Here is a 22,395-nt window from a genome sequence, read left to right on the forward strand (position 1 = left end):
TGTTTTTCTAGGAAGTCTTGGATATGTTTTGTTCTCTTGCCTGAATTGTGGGGGCATGTGCGGTTAGAAGGAATATTGTATAAAGACTGATATGTTTCGAACTGCTTGGCGATCTCCCCATTTGAGGACTAAGAAGTGCCTTGTTTATCTCTTATTTGGTGGATAGTTGAGGAGACTCTCTTATTTTGGACAGCTTTTGCTAATAGTCTTACACTTTTGTTCCCCTGCTCGTAATATATTTTGTGTCTTAAGATGTATTGCCTTTTTTGTTTTCAAGTTCAACTCCTCTGAGAGTAAAGCTCTTGTTTTTGTTAATTCCTCAAATGTGGAGATCACAACAGTCCGTTTGTGCGTTGTTTCTAATTTGTGAATTTGCTCTATTAAGGATCTAATTTTGGCCTGTTTTTCTTTCTTGATTTTGGTCAATTTATTTATAAATTCATCTCTGATGACGCATTTGTGTGCCTCCCACTGTGTCAGAATTGAGGTTTCATCATTTTCATTTCGAGCAAAATATTATTTTATTTTATCGTTGAAGTAAATTACGTCTATGGGGTCTTTCAGGATGGTAGTGTTAAGTCTCCATGTCTTAGTTATGGTAGGTTTTTCTGGGAAAGTCAGAGTCATGGTAATAGGGTGGTGGTCAGATAGAGTCATGGTTTCTATTGAGGATTGTTTCAGTAGTCCTAAATCAGAATGGGAGATGAAAAAAAAGTCTATTCTAGAATATTTTTGATGGACTGTAGAGAAATAGGTAAAATCTTTAGCTTGAGGGTTCAGGGTTCTCCATGTGCCATGCAGCATTAATTCCTGTAATTGAAGTTTAATTTGTTTCAGGGCTCTATAAGGAAGGCTTGATGTACCATTTGAGGTGCCAATGAGAGGGTTAAGAGGAACATTAAAGTCTCCCCCTAGGATGAGTATGCCGGAGGCAAAACTTGTTAATAGATCCTTTATCTTTCGAAAGAAAGCAACCTGTTTTGAGTTGGGAGCGTATATGTTGGCAATTGTAATGGGGTGAGGACCTATTTTTCCTTTCAAAAATATATATCTCCCCCCAGGGTCTAGCAGTGCATCTTGGATCTGTAGTGAAGTTAGTATAGAGAGGAGGATTGATACACCTTTGGTTTTCCCTTCTGGGTTAGTGGCATGGAATACAGTTGGGAATCTCTTGTCGTACATTTTTGGAATGTTGTTGGCCTTAAAGTGAGTCTCTTGAATGCATACAATATTCACTTTTAGTTTGTGAAATTCATTTAGGAATTTGGTTTTCTTTGCGGGTATATTGAGCCCTTTAGCATTTATTGATATTAATTTAAATGATGGTGAAATTAACTGTTTATGGATAAGCATTTTTGGTGAATTTCCCTTACAACAAAGGAGTCAGGGATTTTATGGCGAGGTTCAGGTATGTGAGAAGATAGACTGTTATTACAGAGTCTATTTCTAGAGTCAGTAGGTGTTCTCGGATGAGGAGAGAAAAAAAAAAAAGGGGAGGGGGAGGTGAGGGAGACAAGGGGGTTTACCTTGAAAATGTAATGGGTAGAAGAACCGGAGGTGAGATTAGACCAGCTAATCTGTCCTATATGTAGGGGCTGGTAGGTTCAAGGAGAGAGAAGGGGATCCCCTCCCCCCGCGTGCCCCCCCCCCCACCCCAAAGCATTTTGTCCCCATGTTGATGAGGACAAGGGTCTCTTCCCGACAACCCTGGCCGTTGGTTGTTGGGGTCTGCGGGCGGGGGGCTTATCGGAATCCGGGAGCCCTCTTTAATAAGGAGGCCCCCAGATACCGGCCCCCCACCCTATGTGAATGAGTATGGGGTACAATGTACCCCTACCCATTCACCTGTGAAAAAAAATGTAAATAACACACAACACACAAGGGTTAAAAATAATTTATTGCACAGCTCCGGGGGTCTTCTTCCGTCTTGGGGGGTCTTCTCGCCGGACTCCTCCACTATCTTCTGCTAGCTCTTTTACTAACGGAGGAGCCCGGTTTTCTTCTTCATCGCCGCCCTCTTCTTCAGACTTCGGGGGTCTTGTCCCCCTCTTTGGTTCTTCTTGCCGGGCCTCCGCGCCTTCTTCCAGCTCTTTTACAAGTGGTGGCCCAGTCTTCTATCACCGCCTTCTGTTCTTCTCTTCTTGAGATGTTGACTCGTCGCTGTCTCTGGCCTTAATGACAGGGGCGTGTTGCGCAGCGACTTATATAGGGACAATGGGCAGGGTCACCGGGTGATGTCCCCGCCCATTATCCTCTGGGACTGTGACATCATAATGGGCGGGGACATCACCAGCGATGTCCCTATATAAGTCGCTACACGCCGCGTCCCAGTCATTGTGACCAGAGACAGCGACGAGTCAAGACCTCAAGGAAGAAGAAGAAGAGAAGAACAGAAGGCGGCGATAGAAGACTGGGCCACCACTTGTAAAAGAGCTGGAAGAAGGCGCGGAGGCCCGGCAAGAGGAACCGCAGACAGATTGCTTTCTCGTCAGCAGCATTGTTTAGTCCAGGGCAGGAGCACTTTTTCAGCAATGTTAACTGTCCAGGAGCTCTGGAATGTTGCAGCACTGAAGGCTGGGAAAAGTATTTGCTGGCATTGGATCAGACAAAGGCTTTTGATCGTGTCAATCATGAATATCTCTGGCTTCTCCTTGACAAGCATGGCCTTGATGGTGAGTTTATTGGATAGCTTAAGATTTTATACAGAGAGGCAGAGAGCTTCATGCTTGTTAACGGTTGGGTTGGATCAGGCGGTGTCCACTGAGCCCTTTGCTATACGTGTTTGCAATCGACCCCTTCGTCAGAAGGCTAAAGAGCGGACCATTGTGCGGGGTGCCGGTGGGCATTACTGGTGAGCCCTTGAGGGTTGTAGCCTATGCTGACGACGTTTCTATCTTTATCTCTGGGACAGAGGAGGGACAGGAGGTGGTCTCAGTGATAGAGCAGTTTTCTGAGGCATCAGGCTCCAAGGTCAACCGTGATAAAAGTGACGTTTTTTGGATGAGCGAAGGAGGTGAGAGCTTTGCACTTCCAGACACCTTCATAGTTAGTAAGGTTGAATAAAGACACCAGTCCATCCAGTTCAACCTGAGCATCTACAATTGTCCTTATCCCTGTACATTACACACTCACATCGGTCCCCACCCTCAAGGAGCCCACAATCCAAGGTCCCCATTCATATACTAGGGCCAATTTTGGACAGGAGCCAATTAACCTACCTGCATGTCTTTGGTTTGTGGGAGGAAACCGGAGTACCCGGCGGAAACCCACGCAGGCACAGGGAGAACATGCAAACTCCAGGCAGGTAGAGTCGTGGTTGGGATTTGAACCAGCGACCCTTCTTACTGCTAGGCGAGAGTGCTAACCACTACACCACTGTGCCTTCCCAAGGCCTCAGAAGAAAGTCAAAAGTATTAGGCATCAAGTTTGGCCCTGATGATTACAGTAAGTTCAATTGGAAAGCCAGGCTGAATGATGCTGATGTCAAGGTGAAATGCTGGAAGGGGTGGCGGCTCTCCTTGAGGGAAATGGTGGACTTGATTAAGACCTACCTGATTCCTACCTTTCTTTATGTCAGCTTTGTTTGCACCTTGCCAGAGTCCTGCTATACCAGGATTTATAGTTGTTTCTTCCAATTATTATGGGGGAACAGGCTGAATCTTGTGAAGCGGAATGTGGCTTATCTATCTAGGTGGAAGGGTGGCCTAGGGATCGTCAATCTGGTTGTGTTCTTCTCTGATGTTTTTGAAACATAATTTTGGTAACATGCTAGCAGAGAGAACGTCTGGATGGGTAGGTATTTTCCAGATCTGGTTTAGACCTTTTATGGGCTTTTGGGAGAGTGGTGGGCCAGTGAAAAGCCTAAGGGTCAAGCATGGTAAGCTCCCAGCTTATGTTGCCCCGAGCCTGAAAATTCTTAGACGGTGGCAAGTGACAGCAGAGGATATCAGGTCCCTCCCTAGGAGACTCCTGGGTGAGAAGATCGTGGGTACTGTCTTTCATGCGCCACTGGCCTAAAGGGATTGCCAAGGTCATATTATGAGGAAAGGTTTACATTTGATAAATTCTGAGCGGATTCCCTTAACCACTTCAGTTCCGGACCAATAAACACCTTAAGGACCAGAGGTCTTTTTGCAATTTCGCACTGCGCTGCTTTAACTGGTAATTGCGCGGTCATGCAATATTGCACCCAAACGAAATTTGCGTCCTTTTCTTCCCACAAATAGAGCTTTCTTTTGATGGTATTTGATTGCCTCTGCGATTTTTTTTTTTTGCGATATAAATGAAAAAAGAGCGAAAATTTTGAAAAAAAAAGATATTTTCTTCTTTTTGTTATAAGAAAAATCGAATAAACTAAATTTTAGTCATACATTGAGGGCAAAATTTATTCAGCCACATGTCTTTAGTAAAAAAAATGTCAATAAGCGTATATTTTTTGGTTTGCGCAAAAGTTATAGCGTCTACAAACTAGAGTACATTTTCTGGAATTTACACAGCTTTTAATTTATGACTGCCGATCTCATTTCTTGAGGTGCTAAAATGGCAGGGCAGTACAAATCCCCCCCAAATGACCCCATTTTGGAAAGTAGACACCCCAAGGAAATTGCTGATGGGTATGTTGAGCCCATTGAATATTTATTTTTTTTGTCCTAAGGGATTGAATAATGACAAAAAAAAAAAAAAAAAATTTTTTTTACAAAAAGTTGTCACTAAATGATATATTGCTCACACATGCCATGGTTATGTGTGAAATGACACCCCAAAATACATTCTGCTGCTTCTCCCGAGTACGGGGATACCACATGTGTGGGACTTTTTGGGAGTCTAGTCGCGCACGGCACCCCGAAAACCAATCACCACCTTCAGGATTTCTAAGGGTGCAAATTTTTGATTTAACTCCTCACTACCTATCACAGTTTCGAAGGCCATAAAATGCCAAAATAGCACAAAACCCCCCCAAATGACCCAATTTTGGAAAGTAGACACCCCAAGCTATTTACTGAGAGGCATGTTGAGTCCATGGAATATTTTATATTTTGCCAAAAGTTGCGGGAATATTACAAACTTTTTTTTTTTTGCACAAAGTTGTCACTAAATGATATATTGCTCACACATGCTATGGGCAGAAGTCAAATTACACCCCAAAATAAATTCTGCTGCTTCTCCCGAGTACGGGGATACCACATGTGGGGGACTTTTTGGGAGCCTAGTTAACTAGCTACCTAGCGACACTAGCGACACTGATGCAGCGTTCAGAAAAATTATCGCTTAGTGACACTGGCAAAAGGGGGTGAAAGGGTTAACTAGCGGAAATCAGGGGGTTAAAACCATTATTGGGTAGTATATCGGGGTACCTAGCGCTATAAAAACCTGGCGGTGAACCTAAAAAAATAACTAGCTACCTAGCGACTGTAGCGACACTAATGCAGCGATCAGAAAAACGATCGCTTAGTGACACTGGCAAAAGGGGGTGAAAGGGTTAACTAGCGGCAATCAGGGGGTTAAAAACATTATTGGGTAGTATATCGGGGTACCTAGCGATATAAAAACCTGGCGGTGAACCTAAAAAAATAACTAGCTACCTAGCGACACATGCAGCGATCAGAAAAATGATCGCTTAGTGACACTGGCAAAAGGGGGTGAAAGGGTTAACTAGCGGCAATCAGGGGGTTAAAAACATTATTGGGTAGTATATCGGGGTACCTAGCGCTATAAAAACCTGGCGGTGAACCTAAAAAAATAACTAGCTACCTAGCGACTGTAGCGACACTAATGCAGCGATCAGAAAAACGATCGCTTAGTGACACTGGCAAAAGGGGGTGAAAGGGTTAACTAGCGGCAATCAGGGGGTTAAAAACATTATTGGGTAGTATATCGGGGTACCTAGCGATATAAAAACCTGGCGGTGAACCTAAAAAAATAACTAGCTACCTAGCGACACATGCAGCGATCAGAAAAATGATCGCTTAGTGACACTGGCAAAAGGGGGTGAAAGGGTTAACTAGCGGCAATCAGGGGGTTAAAAACATTATTGGGTAGTATATCGGGGTACCTAGCGCTATAAAAACCTGGCGGTGAACCTAAAAAAATAACTAGCTACCTAGTGACTGTAGCGACACTAATGCAGCGATCAGAAAAACGATCGCTTAGTGACACTGGCAAAAGGGGGTGAAAGGGTTAACTAGCGGCAATCAGGGGGTTAAAAACATTATTGGGTAGTATATCGGGGTACCTAGCGATATAAAAACCTGGCGGTGAACCTAAAAAAATAACTAGCTACCTAGCGACACTAGCGACACATGCAGCGATCAGAAAAATGATCGCTTAGTGACACTGGCAAAAGGGGGTGAAAGGGTTAACTCTAGGGGCAATCAGGGGGTTAAATCTTTATTGGGGGGTGATAGGGGGCTACCCTGGACCTAACACTAACTGTCCTGACAGTTTTTACTGTCACAACTGACACTGAATGCATTGATCAGTAAAGAAATGATCAATGCAATCAGTGACACTGTGACTGGGGGGGGAGGGGGGGGATCGGGGGGCGATCGGGGGGGGGGATCGGGGGGGGTTTGTGTGCCTGTGTATACCTACATGTCAGTGTAGTGTTCGTGCAGACTTACTTTTACTCTTCTCCTCGTAGTCCGGTCAAAAAGACCGCCCCGAGGAGAATGACATCACTTCCTCCTTCCTGTGTAAACAATACACAGGGGAGGAAGCTTCTCATTGGCCAGGAGCGATCCAGAGGGGGTGGCCGAAAACGAACGGCCATCCCCTCATCACGGAGCGCTCCTGGACCGAATCGGACCGCCGTAACCAGCGGGAGGGGGTCCGATGGGACCCCCCACCCGCTGGAAGGCAATCACATAGATGTACGTGATTATGCCTGCCTGTGCCATTGTGCTGACGTACAATGGCAATACGGCGGTCCTCAAGTGGTTAAAATTTAGGGACCAGGCCTGGTTCGCTTTCCACGGTAGGCTCTATGAAGGGGAACATGGAGTGCTGTTCTTTGAGCAATCGTGGTTGTTCAAGAGCGGAGTGTCAGGGTGAAGTGGAAACCATGGACCACTTCTTACTTCAGTGCCCTTTCAAAGCAGAAGTCTATAAAAAGGTGGGGAGGGCTCTGAATATTCCTTTCTTGCCTAGCATATCTTATGCTGAGTGGGTGTATGGAGCATTGCAGAATCACAAGGGATTTGATTTGGACACTCTTTTTCTAGTCAGCTAGTTTCTAGTCTAGTCAACATGGACAAAAACCTTCATCGCTGATGAAGTCCCGCTCAGGACGATACGTGTGCGGGAGGACCCTGGAATGTCACTGCAACCACCTTACGACAACATACCTTTTGGAACGTTTTTGTCCATGTTTACAATCCAGCACTAGGTTTTAGTGCTCTGTTTGTGAGTACCTGTCCATTTGTAATAAATGTTGTTTTTTATCTATACGGTCTGCACTATATATATTTTTTCCATTTTATGATCTCTTACTTGGGGAATGTGAGTTAATCATTGATGACAGCGCTATTTAATCAAGAAGCCGTGTCTCATCTATCTGGCCCACCTGGACCTTTGTGTATGACCACTGGAAGTGGTGAATGTTTATTTGACCTATCTGTTCAGTCAGGGGTCTATATTTTAAGGTCTGTTGACACCATAAGGATATCTGCATGTATCTCTATCATCACAGAGGAATACATCACTGTTGACTACTGCTATCAAAGTTTCCTTTAAAAAGATTTTTGCTATGCTTCTCACTTCTGAGAGACTTTTCATTTAATAGAGGTTATATTAGCAGTGCACTACTATAGTCTGATATTACACCTGGAAGGCACAATGTCAGGTATCCCTTCGGCAGAAAGTCCTTCCTGTTCCAATAGTGGTGTGTGAGATTCTCGGTGAGGTAGGGAAAATTCGGGGTCTCAAGAAAGAAAGATGGCGGAAAAGGGTCTGGATAAAGTCGTGGAGGAATATCAGGCCTGTAGCTGCTGTTTGTTGATCTCTGGTTGTTGGGTTCTTTCCCCGTTTTCTCTCTGGACATTCCCTTAGATTTTCATGGATAAACATAATTTTGAAGAAAGGCTACATACACATAATAAACTATGTTTCTTGGTCTGAATGTTAATCAAGTTGAGTAATGTGTAGAATTTTTGAAGATGTCTGTGCTATTTAGTGATAGGGATATATATATAAAATATTTATATAAATATTTGATTTAGATTTTTTTGTAAAAACAAAAAAGTTGAGATGTGTTTCTTGTTTGCAAGATTCTCAAAATAAAAAATTGCCAACTCAATATTGAACCCTACAGACTAAGACGGGTATGCCATTAAAATTCATGTGCGTGTAAAGGCAGGGGTCCCAATAATTTTTACAATATAGTGAAGATTTCCTGGTCCCCAAACAGGCTCAGTGGTTGGCCCTGCCGACCCACACGTCACTACAAGACATTGGAAGAACATTTATTGCTTTCATTTAAAGCAATAGATTTATGGGAGTTGGCGCTTGCCGCGTACACACGACCGGACTTTCCGACAGACTAGGTCCGACGGGATCAGTCCGTTGGACAATCCAGTCATGTGTGGGCTAATCCAATCGTTTTTCATTCTAAAAATCAGACGGACCTAGAAATAGAACATGTTTCAAATCTGTCCAACGGACTCAATTCCTATCGGGAAAACCGTTAGTCTGTATGCTGGTCCGACAGACCAAATACGAAGGGAAGCTATTGGCTACTGGCTTTGAACTTCCTTTTTTAGTCCCGTATTACGTCATCATGTTCAAAACAAACAGACTTAGTCCGTTTGTGTGTGGCCAAGTCCATTCGTTCAGAAGTCTGTCGGAACTCTGCTGAAAAGTCAGTCGGGAAGACCGCCGGACCTAGTCAGCCGAAAAGTCCGGTCGTGTGTACGTGGCATAACTGTCCCTTTTCTCCCAATAAGCTATTAAAAATACATTTATAATTTTATTTGAATAATAAAAACTGTTCAAACATTATTAAAGTGTCTGGAACTGATTCTTCTGGCAACATTGTATGCCAAACATCCACTACTGAGATGGAATGAGAACCTGTACCCCAATCAAGTACATGATCAGAACCAGCTGTGTCACTGGGGGGGAAGAGGGGGCCATGGCCCCACCAACATTATACTGTGCCCCCTCATGTGCCCCCCCCCCACGATTAAAACACCTTTTGTGTAGCAGGTGCTGATGCCAGGTGGCAACCCCCCCCCTCGCATATTCCATCAGCCACTGCTGCCATAAGACACAGGGCAGTGGCCTCGGCGTGGAAACTGACAGGCTCTCTGAAGGAACACAGGCAGAGCCACAGCTGCGGGGGATTTCCACCCTACCTTCTCCTCCTCAAGCCAAGCGTCTCATTCACTCAGCCCTGCAATTCCCAAGCATATTGGCCACATTTATGGCCAATGGGAAACTAACAGCTAGCTAGAGGATTATAGGACATGTAACCCCAGGTACTAGCGGGTCCAGGACGTTTCTATGGGTGTTAACTGCAACCCTCAGCATGCCAAGCGGAAGAGGAGGAGGGGAGAGAGAGGACTGGGAGAGAAGAGTGACCATGAGGCTGTTGGACGGAGGGAGCCAGAGAGAAAGTACCAGTGATCTGATTCTACTATATATCCCCCAGGTAAGACCTTACCTCCAGGTTGGGGGAGCGAAGGGGATGGGAGGACTGGGGATGAAGGCTTCCAAAGAGGGGCAGGACCTTATCACTGGTGTGACTGTGTAGCCCCTCCACCTGGCTACAACCACATACACATATATACACACACACACACACACACACACACACACACACACAGAAAATGTATGATTTCTTTGCCATTTTCAGAGATTATGAATGATAACAGAAAATGTTTTCTTTCACTCATGGTTAGTTTTTGGCTGAAGCCATTTATTACCAATCAACTGTGTTTACTCTTTTTAAATCATAATGACAACAGAAACTACCCAAATCACCCTGGTCAAAAGTTTACATACCCCAGTTCTTAATACCGTGTATTGCCCCCTTTAACATCAATGACAGCTTGAAGTCTTTTGTGGCATTTGTGGATGAGGCTCTTAATCGTCTCAGATGGTAAAGCTGCCCATTCCTCTTGGCAAAAAGCCTCCAGTTCCTGTAAATTCTTGGGCTGTCTTGCATGAACTACACATTTTGAGATGTCCCCAAAGTGGCTCAATGATATTGAGGTCAGGAGACTGAGATGGCCACTCCAGAACCTTCACTTTATTCTACTGTAGGCAATGACAGGTCGACTTGGCCTTGTGATATGGATCATTGTCATGTTGGAATGTCTAAGTACGTCCCATGTGAAGCTTCCTGGCTGATGAATGAAAATTGTTCTCCTGTATTTTTTTTATAACATACTGCATTCATCTTGCCATCAATTTTGACCAAATTTCCTGTGCCTTTGCAGCTCACACATCCCAAAAACCTCAGTGATCCACCTTTGTGTCTTAACCACTTGAGACCCGCGCTATAGCCGAATACAGCGCGGATCTCCTTTTCCGGGACTACATCTATTGACGTAGTCCCGTGCACGAGCGGCCGGCGCGCTCTGTGATCGGCGAGTCTATTTGACTCGCCTGATCACCGATCAGAGCAAGGGGTCGATCCCGACCCCTTATCACGTGATCAGCTGTCAGCCAATGACAGCTGATCATTTGATATAACGGAGCCGGTAATCGGCTATTATTCCTCCTCGCGCTGACAGCGCGAGGAGAAAAAAAAAGAGCCGATCACTGGCGGCCGTGATCGGGACATCAGTCCCGATCACGGCCAGCCCTGCCAGTGCCCACCTGCCCCCTCATCAATAAAGATTTTTAAAAAATAACTGCCCCCCGTCAGTGCCACCCAGCAGTGCCCACAGTGCCACCTATCAGAGCCACCTATCAGTGCCCATCAGTCCCATCTATCAGTGGTACCTATCAGTGCCCCTTAGTGCCACCCATCTGTGCCACCCATCTGTGCCATCTTATCTGTGCCCATCTTTGCCCATCAGTGCCGCCTTATCTGTGCCCATCGGTGCCGCCTTATCTGTGCCCATCGGTGCCGCCTTATCTGTGCCTATCAGTGCCCACCAGTGCAGCCTATCAGTGCCGCCTCATCAGCGCACTTCAATGAAGGAGAAAAAATGCAAAATTTTATAACAAACTATTAAACATGATTTTTTTTTTTTTTTGCATCTTTTTTTGTTTGTTTAGCAAAAAATAAAACTCCCAGCTGTAATTAAATACCACCAAAAGAAAGCTCTATTTGTGGGAAAAAATTGATAAAAATTTCATTTGGGTACAGTGTTGTATGCCCGCGCAATTGTCATTCAAAGTGCATCAGCACTGAAAGCTGAAAATTGGTCTGGGACTGAGGGGGGTTTAAGTGCCCAGAAAGCAAGTGGTTAAAGTAGGAATGGTGTATTTTTCATCATAGGCTTTGTTGACTCCTCTCCAAATGTAGCATTTATGGTTGTGGCCAAAAAGATACATTTTGGTCTTATCAATCCTAATGACTTTGTGACAGAAGGTTTGAGGCTTGCCGTTTGGCGTACTGTAAGCGGGATACGTTGTGGCATTTGCATAGTAATGGCTTTCTTCTGGTGTCTCGACCATGCAGCCCATCTTTATTCCAGTGCCTCCTTGTTGTGCATCTTGAAACAGCCACACCACATGTTTTTCAGTGAGTCCTGTAGTTTACCTGAAGTTATTTGTGGGTTTTTCTTTGCATCTCAAACTATTTTCCTGGCAGCTGTGGCTGAAATTTTAGTTGCTCTACCTGATGGTGATTTGGTTTCAACAGAACCCCTTAACCGGTTCCCGACCAGCACACGCCGATGTACATCGGCAGAATGGCACGGGCAGGCATATTGGCGTACAGGTACGGCCAATCTTCAATGCCGCCCTGCCATCGCGAGCACCCCGCCGGCGGCATGCTTGCATGCCAGTCGGGACCCCGTAAGTCCAGTTGCGGGTCCCGCGGACTCGATCGCCGCGGGCATACCCGCGATCGTCTCACAGGACGGCTGAATGGAGAAATGCCATTGTAAACAGCATTTCTCCATTCTGCCTAGCAACTAGTGACGCTGATCTCTGCTCCATGTGATTGGAGCAGAGATCAGTGTTCACTAAATGAAAGCCCACCCCCCCCCCCACAGTTAGTGACACACCCCTAGGAACAATTAACCCCTACACTGCCACCCACTGGTTAACCCCTTCACTGCCAGTGTCATTTACACAGGAATCACTGCATTTATATAGCAGTGATTGCTGACAATGGTCCCAAAAATGTGTCAAAATGTCCGATGTGTCCGCCATAATGTCGCAGTCACAATAAAAATCGCTGATCGCCGCCATTACTAGTAAAAAAAAAAATAATAAAAAATTATTAATAAAAATGCCATAAAACTATCCCTATTTTGTAAACGCTATAACTTTTGCGCAAATCAATCAATCGCTTATTGCGATTTTTTTTACCAAAAATATGTAGAATAATATGTATTGGCCTAAACTGAGGGAAAAAATGTTTTTTATATATTTTTGGGGGATATTTATTATAACAAAAAGTAAAAAATGCGTTTTTTTCAAAATTGTCGCTCTATTTTTGTTTATAGCGCAAAAAATAAAAACCGCAGGGGTGATCAAATAAGATCAAAAGAAAGCTCTATTTGTGGGAAAAAAAGGGCGTCAATTTTGTTTGGGAGCCACGTCGCATGACCGCACAATTGTCAGTTAAAGCGACGCAGTGCCGAATCGCAAAAAGTGGTCTGGTCTTTGACCAGCAAAATGGTCCGTTCTGCAAGTGGTTAATTTCCGGCAGAACCACCTTTTACCGCAGATCCTTTGATAATTCTGACACCATGACTCAGAATCCAGAAACGTCAGTGCAGCACTGAATGAAAGATGCAAGGGTCTGTTAGGAGTCCAGAAACTCATAGACCTTTTATACATACACATGCACTAATTACAAGCAAACAGATCACAGGTGAGGATGATTACCTTTAATAGACATTCAAACCCATTTGTGTCACCTTGTGTGCATGTTATAAGGCCAAAATCACCAGGGTATGTAAACTTTTGATCAGGGTCATTTGGGTAGTAAACACAGTTGATAATAAATGGCTTCAGCCAAACACTAACCATGAGTGAAAAAAAGTTTTTTTTGTGTTACCATTCATCTTCTCTGAAAAACGCCCAAGAAATCATAAATTCTGCCAGAGTATATAAAATTATCAGTACAACTGTGTGTGTGTGCGCGTGCGTGCGTATGTATGTGATATATAAATATATATATTTTTTTTATATTACACACACACACAAATTGCATCTTCTAGTTGGCCCCTTACTTCCTTAATTTTGTCCCTGTCCCCCCCCCCCCCACGGCACCCCCCTAAATATGAAAGCTGTAAACGCCACTGATCAGAACATTCACTCTTCAAAGTGACTTGACATCGGTAACACAAAAAGTTTCAACAGCGTATACCAGTTTATTACAAAACATGGGGATCAGGTTTTTTTGCCATAGATAGTAATAAACGTGAAAACTGTACCTTAATTCGCACCTCGCGAAACCCTGGAGGTTGTACCTCCACTTCTTCAATAGAAAGTGGCTGATTTGTGCCCCATGCGACAGCTGCTCTGCATTTTATCATCTTAGGAAAAATTACACATACGAGATGACACATAAATTATGCTTTAACATCATTTCATCAAGTGGTGGGTGGAGGCACACAAGAACTACATCAAGCAAAGGATGCCTCTACAAAAGCGTGGTCCATCTCTAATCTTTGAGGCAATTACAAGGATGCCCTAGGGGGTTATATATGAAAGGCAAATCCACTGTGCACCGAAAGTGCACTTAGAAGTGCAGTCGCTCTAAATCTGAGGGGTAGATCTGAAATGAGTGGAAGCTCTGCCGATTTTATAATCCAATCATGTGCAAGCTAAAATGCTGTTTTTTATTTTTCTTGCACGTCTCCCTCGGATCTACAGCGACTTTACATCCAAGTGCACTTTCAAGTGAACTTGCAGTGCAAAGTCGATTTTCCTTTAGTAAATAACCCCCCTAGCCTCATTACCCCAAGACCCTGTAGGCCTCTTTAAAGATGCACCTTGCGCATCCCCATAAAGTACTTATGTTTTTTCTGTTTCTATCAGGAAAAGAGCTAGTATCTAAAGCCATTCTGTTTATATTTTATGTAGATACAGCTTGGCATTTCAATTAATGAACTTGAAATATATCATTTCAACATTAGTAAAAAATAGGATTTTTGTTCTCACCGTAAAATCCTTTTCTCTGAAGTTCATTGATGGACACAGCAGCTCTTCTTGACCTTAGGGTTATATTGCCCCTTTAGGAGAGGACTAGGCAGAAAGTGTTAAAAACAGCAACACTTGCACAGTACCGCCCAGGGGGCAGTCCTACTGGCTATAACCCCTCACACTTCATCCAGCAGCTCAGTTCGTCAAAAACAGTACAAACAGAAATGGGGGGGGGGGGGGGTGCTGTGTCTAAAAACTTCAGAGAAAAGGATTTTATGGTGAGTACAAAAATCCTATTTTCTCTATCGTTCATTGACGGTCACAGCAGCTTTTCTTGACCTTAGGGACGTCCCCAAGCAGTGTCAAAGAAACGGGTGGGAACAGCAAACAATAATAACTCCACCCAAAACAGCCAGAGTGGAGGAGTTACAACCTTAAACAGCCCTCTGCAAAACCTTGCAGCCGAAGCAAGCATCCGAAGATGCACTCGCATCAACCTTGTAAAATTTAGTAAAAAAAGTGTGAACAGCCCACCAGGTCGCCGCCTTACACACCTGAAAGCTGAAGAGGCATCAATTGGCCTGGTAGAATTTGCCGCAACAGGAAAGGGAGGCGCCCGTCCCCTTATGGCATAAGCCTGAACTACAATCTGTCTGATCTACCGAGAGATGGCGGCTGATGAGACCGCCAGTCCCTTATTTGGACCAGCCAGCAATAGAAACAGCGAGTCCGACCTCTGAAAAGGAGCCGTAGCACCACACCTCTTTACGGTGTGATGGCCGAGGACATAAGGATGGAAGCACAATGTCCTCATTTAGATAAAAAACCAAAAACAACCTTTGTAAGAAACAAAGGCTGTGGACGCAGCACCGTCTTATTCTTGTGGAGAATCAAGTAGGGAGACTTGCAACACAAGGCCACCAACTCAGAAACCCTCCTGGCAGATGTAATGGCCACTAGAAAGACCACCTTCTGAGAGAGTGCCAATAAGGGAATCTCCCTAATGTTTTCAAACGGCAGCTTCTGAAGCACCGCAAGCACCACATTCAAGAGGTGGCCGGATTGGAGGGGGCCCCATGTCGAACCCCCTGAACAAATGTACTCACCAATGAATGAGCCGCCAAGGGCCGCTGAAAAGGACAGCCCAAGCTGATATCTGTCCCTTAATGGTGCTTAATGCAAGGTTCTGATCCATTCCTCGCTGCAAAAACAGCAGGATCCTGGAAAGTGAATATGTACGTGGACGCCACCCCATCTACTCACACATGGAGATGTAGGCCTTCTACGTACGATGATAAATCTTCAGAGAAGATGACTTCCGTGCTCTCAACATAGTGGATATTATGGAATCAGACAGACCTCGGTCCCTTAGCACCTGCCTCTAAAGCCAGTGACGGTAAAGCAGGATGAAATATTGGATCTTTGCGACAGAAGGTCCTCTCGCATCGGCAGTCGCCAAGGAACATCCACCACCATTCATACTATGTCGGTGTACCACGGACGCTGAGGCCAATCTGGGACAATCAGAATCACCGAAATCCCCTCGGCCTCCACTCTGCAAAGCACTACGTGGTAGAAGGCATAAATCAGCCAATAATGCCACCAACGCGTCTGCCGCGTCCGCCCACGGATCCTTTTGACCTGGGCACAAACCTCTTTACCTTACGCTTCAGTCGAGAAGCCAGGAGATCCACATCTGGCATGCCCCACCTTAGGCAAAGGAGCTGAAATACATCCGGATGTAGCGACCATTCTCCTTGGTTCAGCATCTGACGACTTAGGTAGTCCGCTTGCCAGTTTTCTACGCGTAGAAAAGCCCACCGCAGGATGTGAGCGACCTCCAGTGCTGCAGCCAAGCTTTTTGTTCCTCCTTGATGGTTGACACATGCCACCGCCGTGGCATTGTCCGACTGGATCCTGACCGGATGCCCCTGCAGCCTCTGCGACCATGTGGAGAGGCGCTCCAGTACATTGATCGGCAGGCGAGATTCCTCCTGGGTCCATCGACCCTGGGCTGACTGTATCCCCCAAACTCCCCCCAACTGGTCAGGCTGGCGTCCGTTGTGATCACTGTCCAATGAAGAGGAAGGAACAACTTCCCATACCGAAGGGCTGGCGACCTCAGCCACCAGAGCAGGGAATCCCTGACTAGCTGGCTCACCCGATCTGACAATCCGGGGACGACAGAGATTGGTCCCATTTGGACAATATCTCCTTTTGCAAGAATCCGAGTGTGGAATCGCGCATACGGTACCACTCCGAAAGTGGCTACCATGAGACCCAGGACTCGCATGCAAAAATGCAGCGACGACCACCTGCGGGACACCAACAACTTTACCGCAGCTTGAAGAGTCTGCAACTTGTCCAAAGGGAGAAAGACTCTTGCTTCCGAGGAGTCCAGAAGCAAGTTCAGGCATTGAGTCGTCACCAACACTTCTGAAGGTTCAGAACCCAATCAAAATGCCGAAGAGCTTGCATGGTGATTGCCACATCCTCCCTTAATTCTGAGGCGGAAGCTGCCCTCAGGAGGTCATCCAGGTAATCCATGATTGCGATCCCTCGCTGCCTCAGCAAAGCCAAAACTGGGGCTAGCACCTTGGTGAAGATCCTTGGTGCCAACGCCAGGCCAAAAAGGAAGCGCTACAAATTGGTACCTCTCCCCCCGACCGCAAATCGCAGAAACCTCTGATGCTTGATGCATATGGGGACATGCAAATATGCGTCCTTGATGTCCAGAGATGCCAGAAAATCCCCCTGATGGAGTGCAGCCAGGGCCATTTGAAGGAATTTGGGGGCCCCAAGCAAATTGACATGGAGCCCCCCCCCCCCATGCACGTACAGTGGGCACAGTATATCTAACGATATCTAATGAGGAGACCAAAAAACAAAGATTTACCATAGATTTCTTTCCATTTTCTTTTACCATCCCATTTCCATCGTATTGCTTTTTGCTTTTTTTTTTTTTGAATCAGGTAATATTTATTAAAGCTTTTTGCAAAAATTTACAAAGCAGAGAAAAGACTCTACAGCACACTCTACTGTAGAGTCTTTTCTCTGCTTTGTAAATTTTTGCAAAAAGCTTTAATGGAAAGAAAGCTATGGTAATTGTTTTGTTTATGATGCATATCATCCATGTAGGCAGGGGCGTAACTATAGGGGGTGCAGCAGTTGCGACCGCAACTGGGCCCTGTGCTGCAGGGGGCCCATGCAGCCCCCTCTACATATGGCCGGCAGCAGCATAGGCAGCTAGGAGTACCAGTGCACCATGCACACGGGTGGGTGGAGGGTGATCAGCACTGGCTGCTCTTTAGTTGTGCATTCCCCGCATGACCTGTGTCCTCGGCCGGCTCCTCAGAGTACCCCTCTCCTGCTCCATGCATTGCCGCTCAGTCTGATGTCTGTTCTCCCCAGCCAGAGTCCCGCCCCCCGAGTCCGGTCCACACTGGACTGCATACTTCTCCCGGGCGAACAAACTTTAAGCACCCAGATGCAGTGCAGCCCTATGAGAGCCCCCCGGAGGACACTGCAGGCTTGTCTACCAGCCCCCCTCCTCCCCGTCATACACAGATGATGAAAGGTCTTTCTGGGAGATATGCTGATCACCCGTCCAGCACACTGGATGGAGCCCAGGCCAACATGGATGAGTGCGCGGCCTGCAGCTTGGTCATGGTGAGTGAGAGGACCCCATCCCCTACACACCATTACATACCCCCTCCATCTCCCCCTGGGGACAGGGGCCCCTTACGTGGGGACAGGGACCCCCATCTTCCCTGGGGACAGGGACCCCTTCTCACCTGGGGGCAGTAACTTCATCTGCCCTGGAGAAAAGGACCTCGTCTCTTCTGGGGACGGGGACCCCATCCTGCCTAGGGACAGTCCCCCAATGGGGCACCTAAAAATAAAAAATAAATAATAAAAAAAAAAAACTACTGATGCCAGTGGTGGAACTACAGGGCTCACAAAGGTCATACCTGTGACCATGCCCTGGAGTTCCACCGCTGGACTCGGAGGGAAGGGCCCTGGCTTGGGTTCAGGGGGGTCCTTCATGGTTTCTTGCATCGGGGCCCTGAAGGTTCTAGTTATGCCACTGCAGGTAGGTTATGGTCAGCAAGCTACCATATTTTTCATACTAAATGGGTCTTGACTAGAGTAATATTATTCCTGCACTATCAAGTGTAAATGCAAATTAGATGGTGGAACTGCTGAAGACACCGAAAAAAGGGTCAAACCATACCCTAAAAATTATTGGATAAATGTGGGGGTGGTGCTGCGCTGTCCCTGAGGGGTATATTGCCAATAGGCTAATTAAAGGATAAAGGAGATAGCACTCCTAACATAGAGGTTACACTACTCCTAATGGTTAAAATGTCAAAAGCTTGAATATATTAATAAAACGGTGCATAACATGCTAACGTATACCTCTAAAAAACTGAATAAAAATAAAAATACTGTAAAAAATATATAGTGCAACGTACATAGAATATATATATGTGCACTGGGTATAACCATCACAGATTTACCCTATCTGGTGTGAATAACATATAAATTGTGCAAAGAATCAAACAATAAGTGCAAAATCCAAAGAATGCTATGTGTCACATGAACTAAAAAAAATTGCATGGGCAACAATAAAGCAGAAAATCCTGGTGCAAAGTGCAATGTAATCTGTGTGAACACAGTGGCAAATGCTGTATATAACTAGTGGCAGCATATATTAATACAGTCCAAGAAATAAGTCCAAGAAGTGCAATATGCAAAGGAAATCCAATGGTGTCTAATCAAGCTGTGAGAAACAGGTCTTGATGACTAGACTACAACCTTTCCGGTGTCGGTACAGGTACTATCACCCCACGCAGCCGCAGGTCCTGTACTGCCCCAAACAGGGCATCCTGACGAGCCAGAAGAAGATGAAGGTTAGAGGGAAAAAAATCTGTTTGGTCGGACAAGAAAGAAACTCTATCTTGTACCCTGAGGAAACAAGTTCGCAGGCCCACTGGTAGGAAAGCAGGGAGGTCCACCGAGCTGCAAACTCCAGAAGGCGACCCCCCCCACCCGAGATTTGGGTGGGGGTAAACCTTCAAGCTGTAACAGATTTGTTTGCAGGCTTGTTTGGCTTGCGATACCAGGGATGCTTTTGTATCGCAACAGGCACCTTGTCGTACTGGGAACGCTTACCTGCCAACCTAGGCGGACGCAAAATCCACTTCTGAGTGGAAAAGGAGGGCTCTTGCCTACGGCATGGCTCCTTACCTTTCCTGGACTATGGAAGCAACGTACTCTTACTCCCAGTAACATTCTTAAAGGGATTGTAAAGTAAATTTTTTTTTTTTTTTTAAATCAAAAACATGTTATACTTACAGTGCCTTGCGAAAGTATTCATCCCCCTTGAAGTTTTCAACCTTTTGCCACATTTCAGGCTTCAAACATAAAGATATAACATTTTTATTTTTTGTGAAGAATCGCCAACAAGTGGGACACAATTGTGAAGTAGAACGAAATCTATTGGATTTTTAAAACTTTTTTTTAACTAATAAAAAAAATGAAAAGTGGGGCGTGCAAAATTATTCGGCCCCCTTGCGTTAATACTTTGTAGAGCCACCTTTTGCTGCGATTACAGCTGCAAGTCGCTTGGGGTATGTCTCTATCAGTTTTGCACATCGAGAGACTGAAATTCTTGCCCATTCTTCCTTGCAAAACAGCTCGAGCTCAGTGAGGTTGGATGGAGAGTGTTTGTGAACAGCAGTTTTCAGCTCTTTCCACAGATTCTCGATTGGATTCAGGTCTGGACTTTGACTTGGCCATTCTAACACCTGGATACGTTTATTTGTGAACCATTCCTTTGTAGATTTTGCTGTATGTTTGGGATCATTGCCTTGTTGGAAGATAAATCTCCGTCCCAGTTTCAGGTCTTTTGCAGACTCCAACAGATTTTCATCCAGAATGGTCCTGTATTTGGCTGCATTCATCTTCCCCTCAATTTTAACCATCTTCCCTGTCCCTGCTGAAGAAAAGCAGGCCCATACCATGATGCTGCCACCACCATGTTTGACAGTGGGGATGGTGTGTTGAGGGTGATGAGCTGTGTTGCTTTTACGCCAAACATATCGTTTTGCATTGTGGGCAAAAAGTTCGATTTTGGTTTCATCTGACCAGAGCACCTTCTTCCACATGTTTGGTGTGTGTCCCAGGTGGCTTGTGGCAAACTTTAGATGAGACTTTTTATGGATATCTTTGAGAAATGGCTTTCTTCTTGCCACTCTTCCATAAAGGCCAGATTTGTGCAGTGTACGACTGATTGTTGTCCTATGGACAGACTCTCCCACCTCAGCTGTAGTTCTCTGCAGTTCATCCAGAGTGATCATGGGCCTCTTGGCTGCATCTCTGATCAGTCTTCTCCTTGTCTGAGCTGAAAGTTTAGAGGGACAGCCAGGTCTTGGTAGATTTGCAGTGGTCTGATACTCCTTTCATTTCAAAATGATCGCTTGCACAGTTCTCCTTGGGATGTTTAAAGCTTGGGAAATCTTTTTGTATCCAAATCCGGCTTTAAACTTCTCCACAACAGTATTACGGACCTGCCTGGTGTGTTCCTTGGTCTTCATGATGCTCTCTGCGCTTTCAACAGAACCCTGAGACTATCACAGAGCAGGTGCATTTATACAGAGACTCGATTACACACAGGTGGATTCTATTTATCACCATCAGTCATTTAGGACAACATTGGATCATTCAGAGATCCTCGCTGAACTTCTGGAGTGAGTTTGCTGCACTGAAAGTAAAGGGGCCGAATAATTTTGCACGCACCACTTTTCAGTTTTTTATTTGCTAAAAAAGTTTAAAATATCCAATAGATTTCGTTCCACTTCACAATTGTGTCCCACTTGTTGGTGATTCTTCACAAAAAATTAAAATTTTATATCTTTATGTTTGAAGCCTGAAATGTGGCAAAAGGTTGAAAAGTTCAAGGGGGCCGAATACTTTCGCAAGGCACTGTACCTCCACTGTGCAGCTCGTTTTGCATAGAGTGGCCCTGAACCTGCTCTTCTGGGGTCCCTCGGCAGCTGTCTCGGCTTCCTCCCACAGGTACTTCTCACATTCATGCGAGCTCCCTCGCATGGTGAGAAGCACCTGCAGGTGCGTTCCCGTGATACAGCCGACGGCTATAGCCGCTCGCTGTATCACATGGCCCTGCCCCCCGGCGCTCCGCGTCAGTGGATGTGATTGAGAGCAGCGCGAGCCAATGGCTGCACTGCTTTCCATCCATCCACTCCAGCCAATCAGCGGCCAGGCTGAGTTTTTCGAGGGGTCAGTTAACCACTTGACCACTGGGCACTTAAACACCCTTAATAACCAGACCAATTTTCAGCTTTCGGTGCTCTCACATTTTGAATGACAATTACTCAGTCATGCAACACTGGACCTATATGAAATTTTTGTCCTTTTTTTCACACAAATGGAGCTTTCTTTTGGTGGTATTTAATCACCGCTGGGTTTTTTATTTTTTGTGCTATAAAAGAAAAAATACAGAAAATTCTGTAAAAAAATGAATTTTTCTTCATTTCTGTTATAAAATTTAGCAGATTAGTAATTTTTTCTTCATAAATTTTGGCCAAAATTTATACCACTACATATCTTTGGTAAAAATAAGTACAAATTGGTGGATATTATTTGGTCTTTGTGAAAGTTATAGAGTCCACAAGCTATGGTGCCAATATCTGAAAATTGATCACACCTGAAGTACTGACGGCCTATTTCAATTCTTGAGACCCTAACATGCCAGAAAAGTACAAATACCCCCCAAATGACCCCTTTTTGGAAAGAAGACATTCCAAGGTATTTAGTAAGAGGCATGATGAGTTTTTTGAAGTTGTCATTTTTTCCCACAATTCTTTGCAAAATCAAGATTTTTTTTACTTTTTTTTTTTTTTTCACAAAATTGTCATATTATCAGTTTATTTCTCACACAGCATATGCATACCACAAATTACACCCCAAAACACATTCTGCTATTACTCCCGTGTACGGCGATACCACATGTGTGAGACTTTTACACAGTGCGGCCACATACAGAGGCCCAACATGCAGGGAGCGCCATCAGGCGTTCTGGAGCACCCAGGACAATTCTGA

The 22,395-nt window shown here is 45.1% G+C and overlaps 1 protein-coding gene across 1 annotated transcript in view; it reads right to left on the bottom strand.

Moving 5' to 3' along the window:
• The window catches only part of LOC143974852 (alcohol dehydrogenase 1-like), a 66,673-nt gene that overhangs the window by 35,832 nt on the left and 8,446 nt on the right, over positions 1-22,395 (bottom strand). The window contains exon 2 of the mRNA XM_077476612.1: positions 13,560-13,661. Within this exon, the coding sequence (XP_077332738.1) occupies positions 13,560-13,661 (102 nt within the window). The remainder of the gene's footprint in view (positions 1-13,559; positions 13,662-22,395) is intronic.

The sequence above is a fragment of the Lithobates pipiens genome, unplaced genomic scaffold, assembly GCF_037356315.1.
Source record: "Lithobates pipiens isolate NorthernLeopardFrog02 unplaced genomic scaffold, aLitPip1_a1.2 Scaffold_13, whole genome shotgun sequence".
Taxonomy (NCBI): domain Eukaryota; kingdom Metazoa; phylum Chordata; class Amphibia; order Anura; family Ranidae; genus Lithobates; species Lithobates pipiens.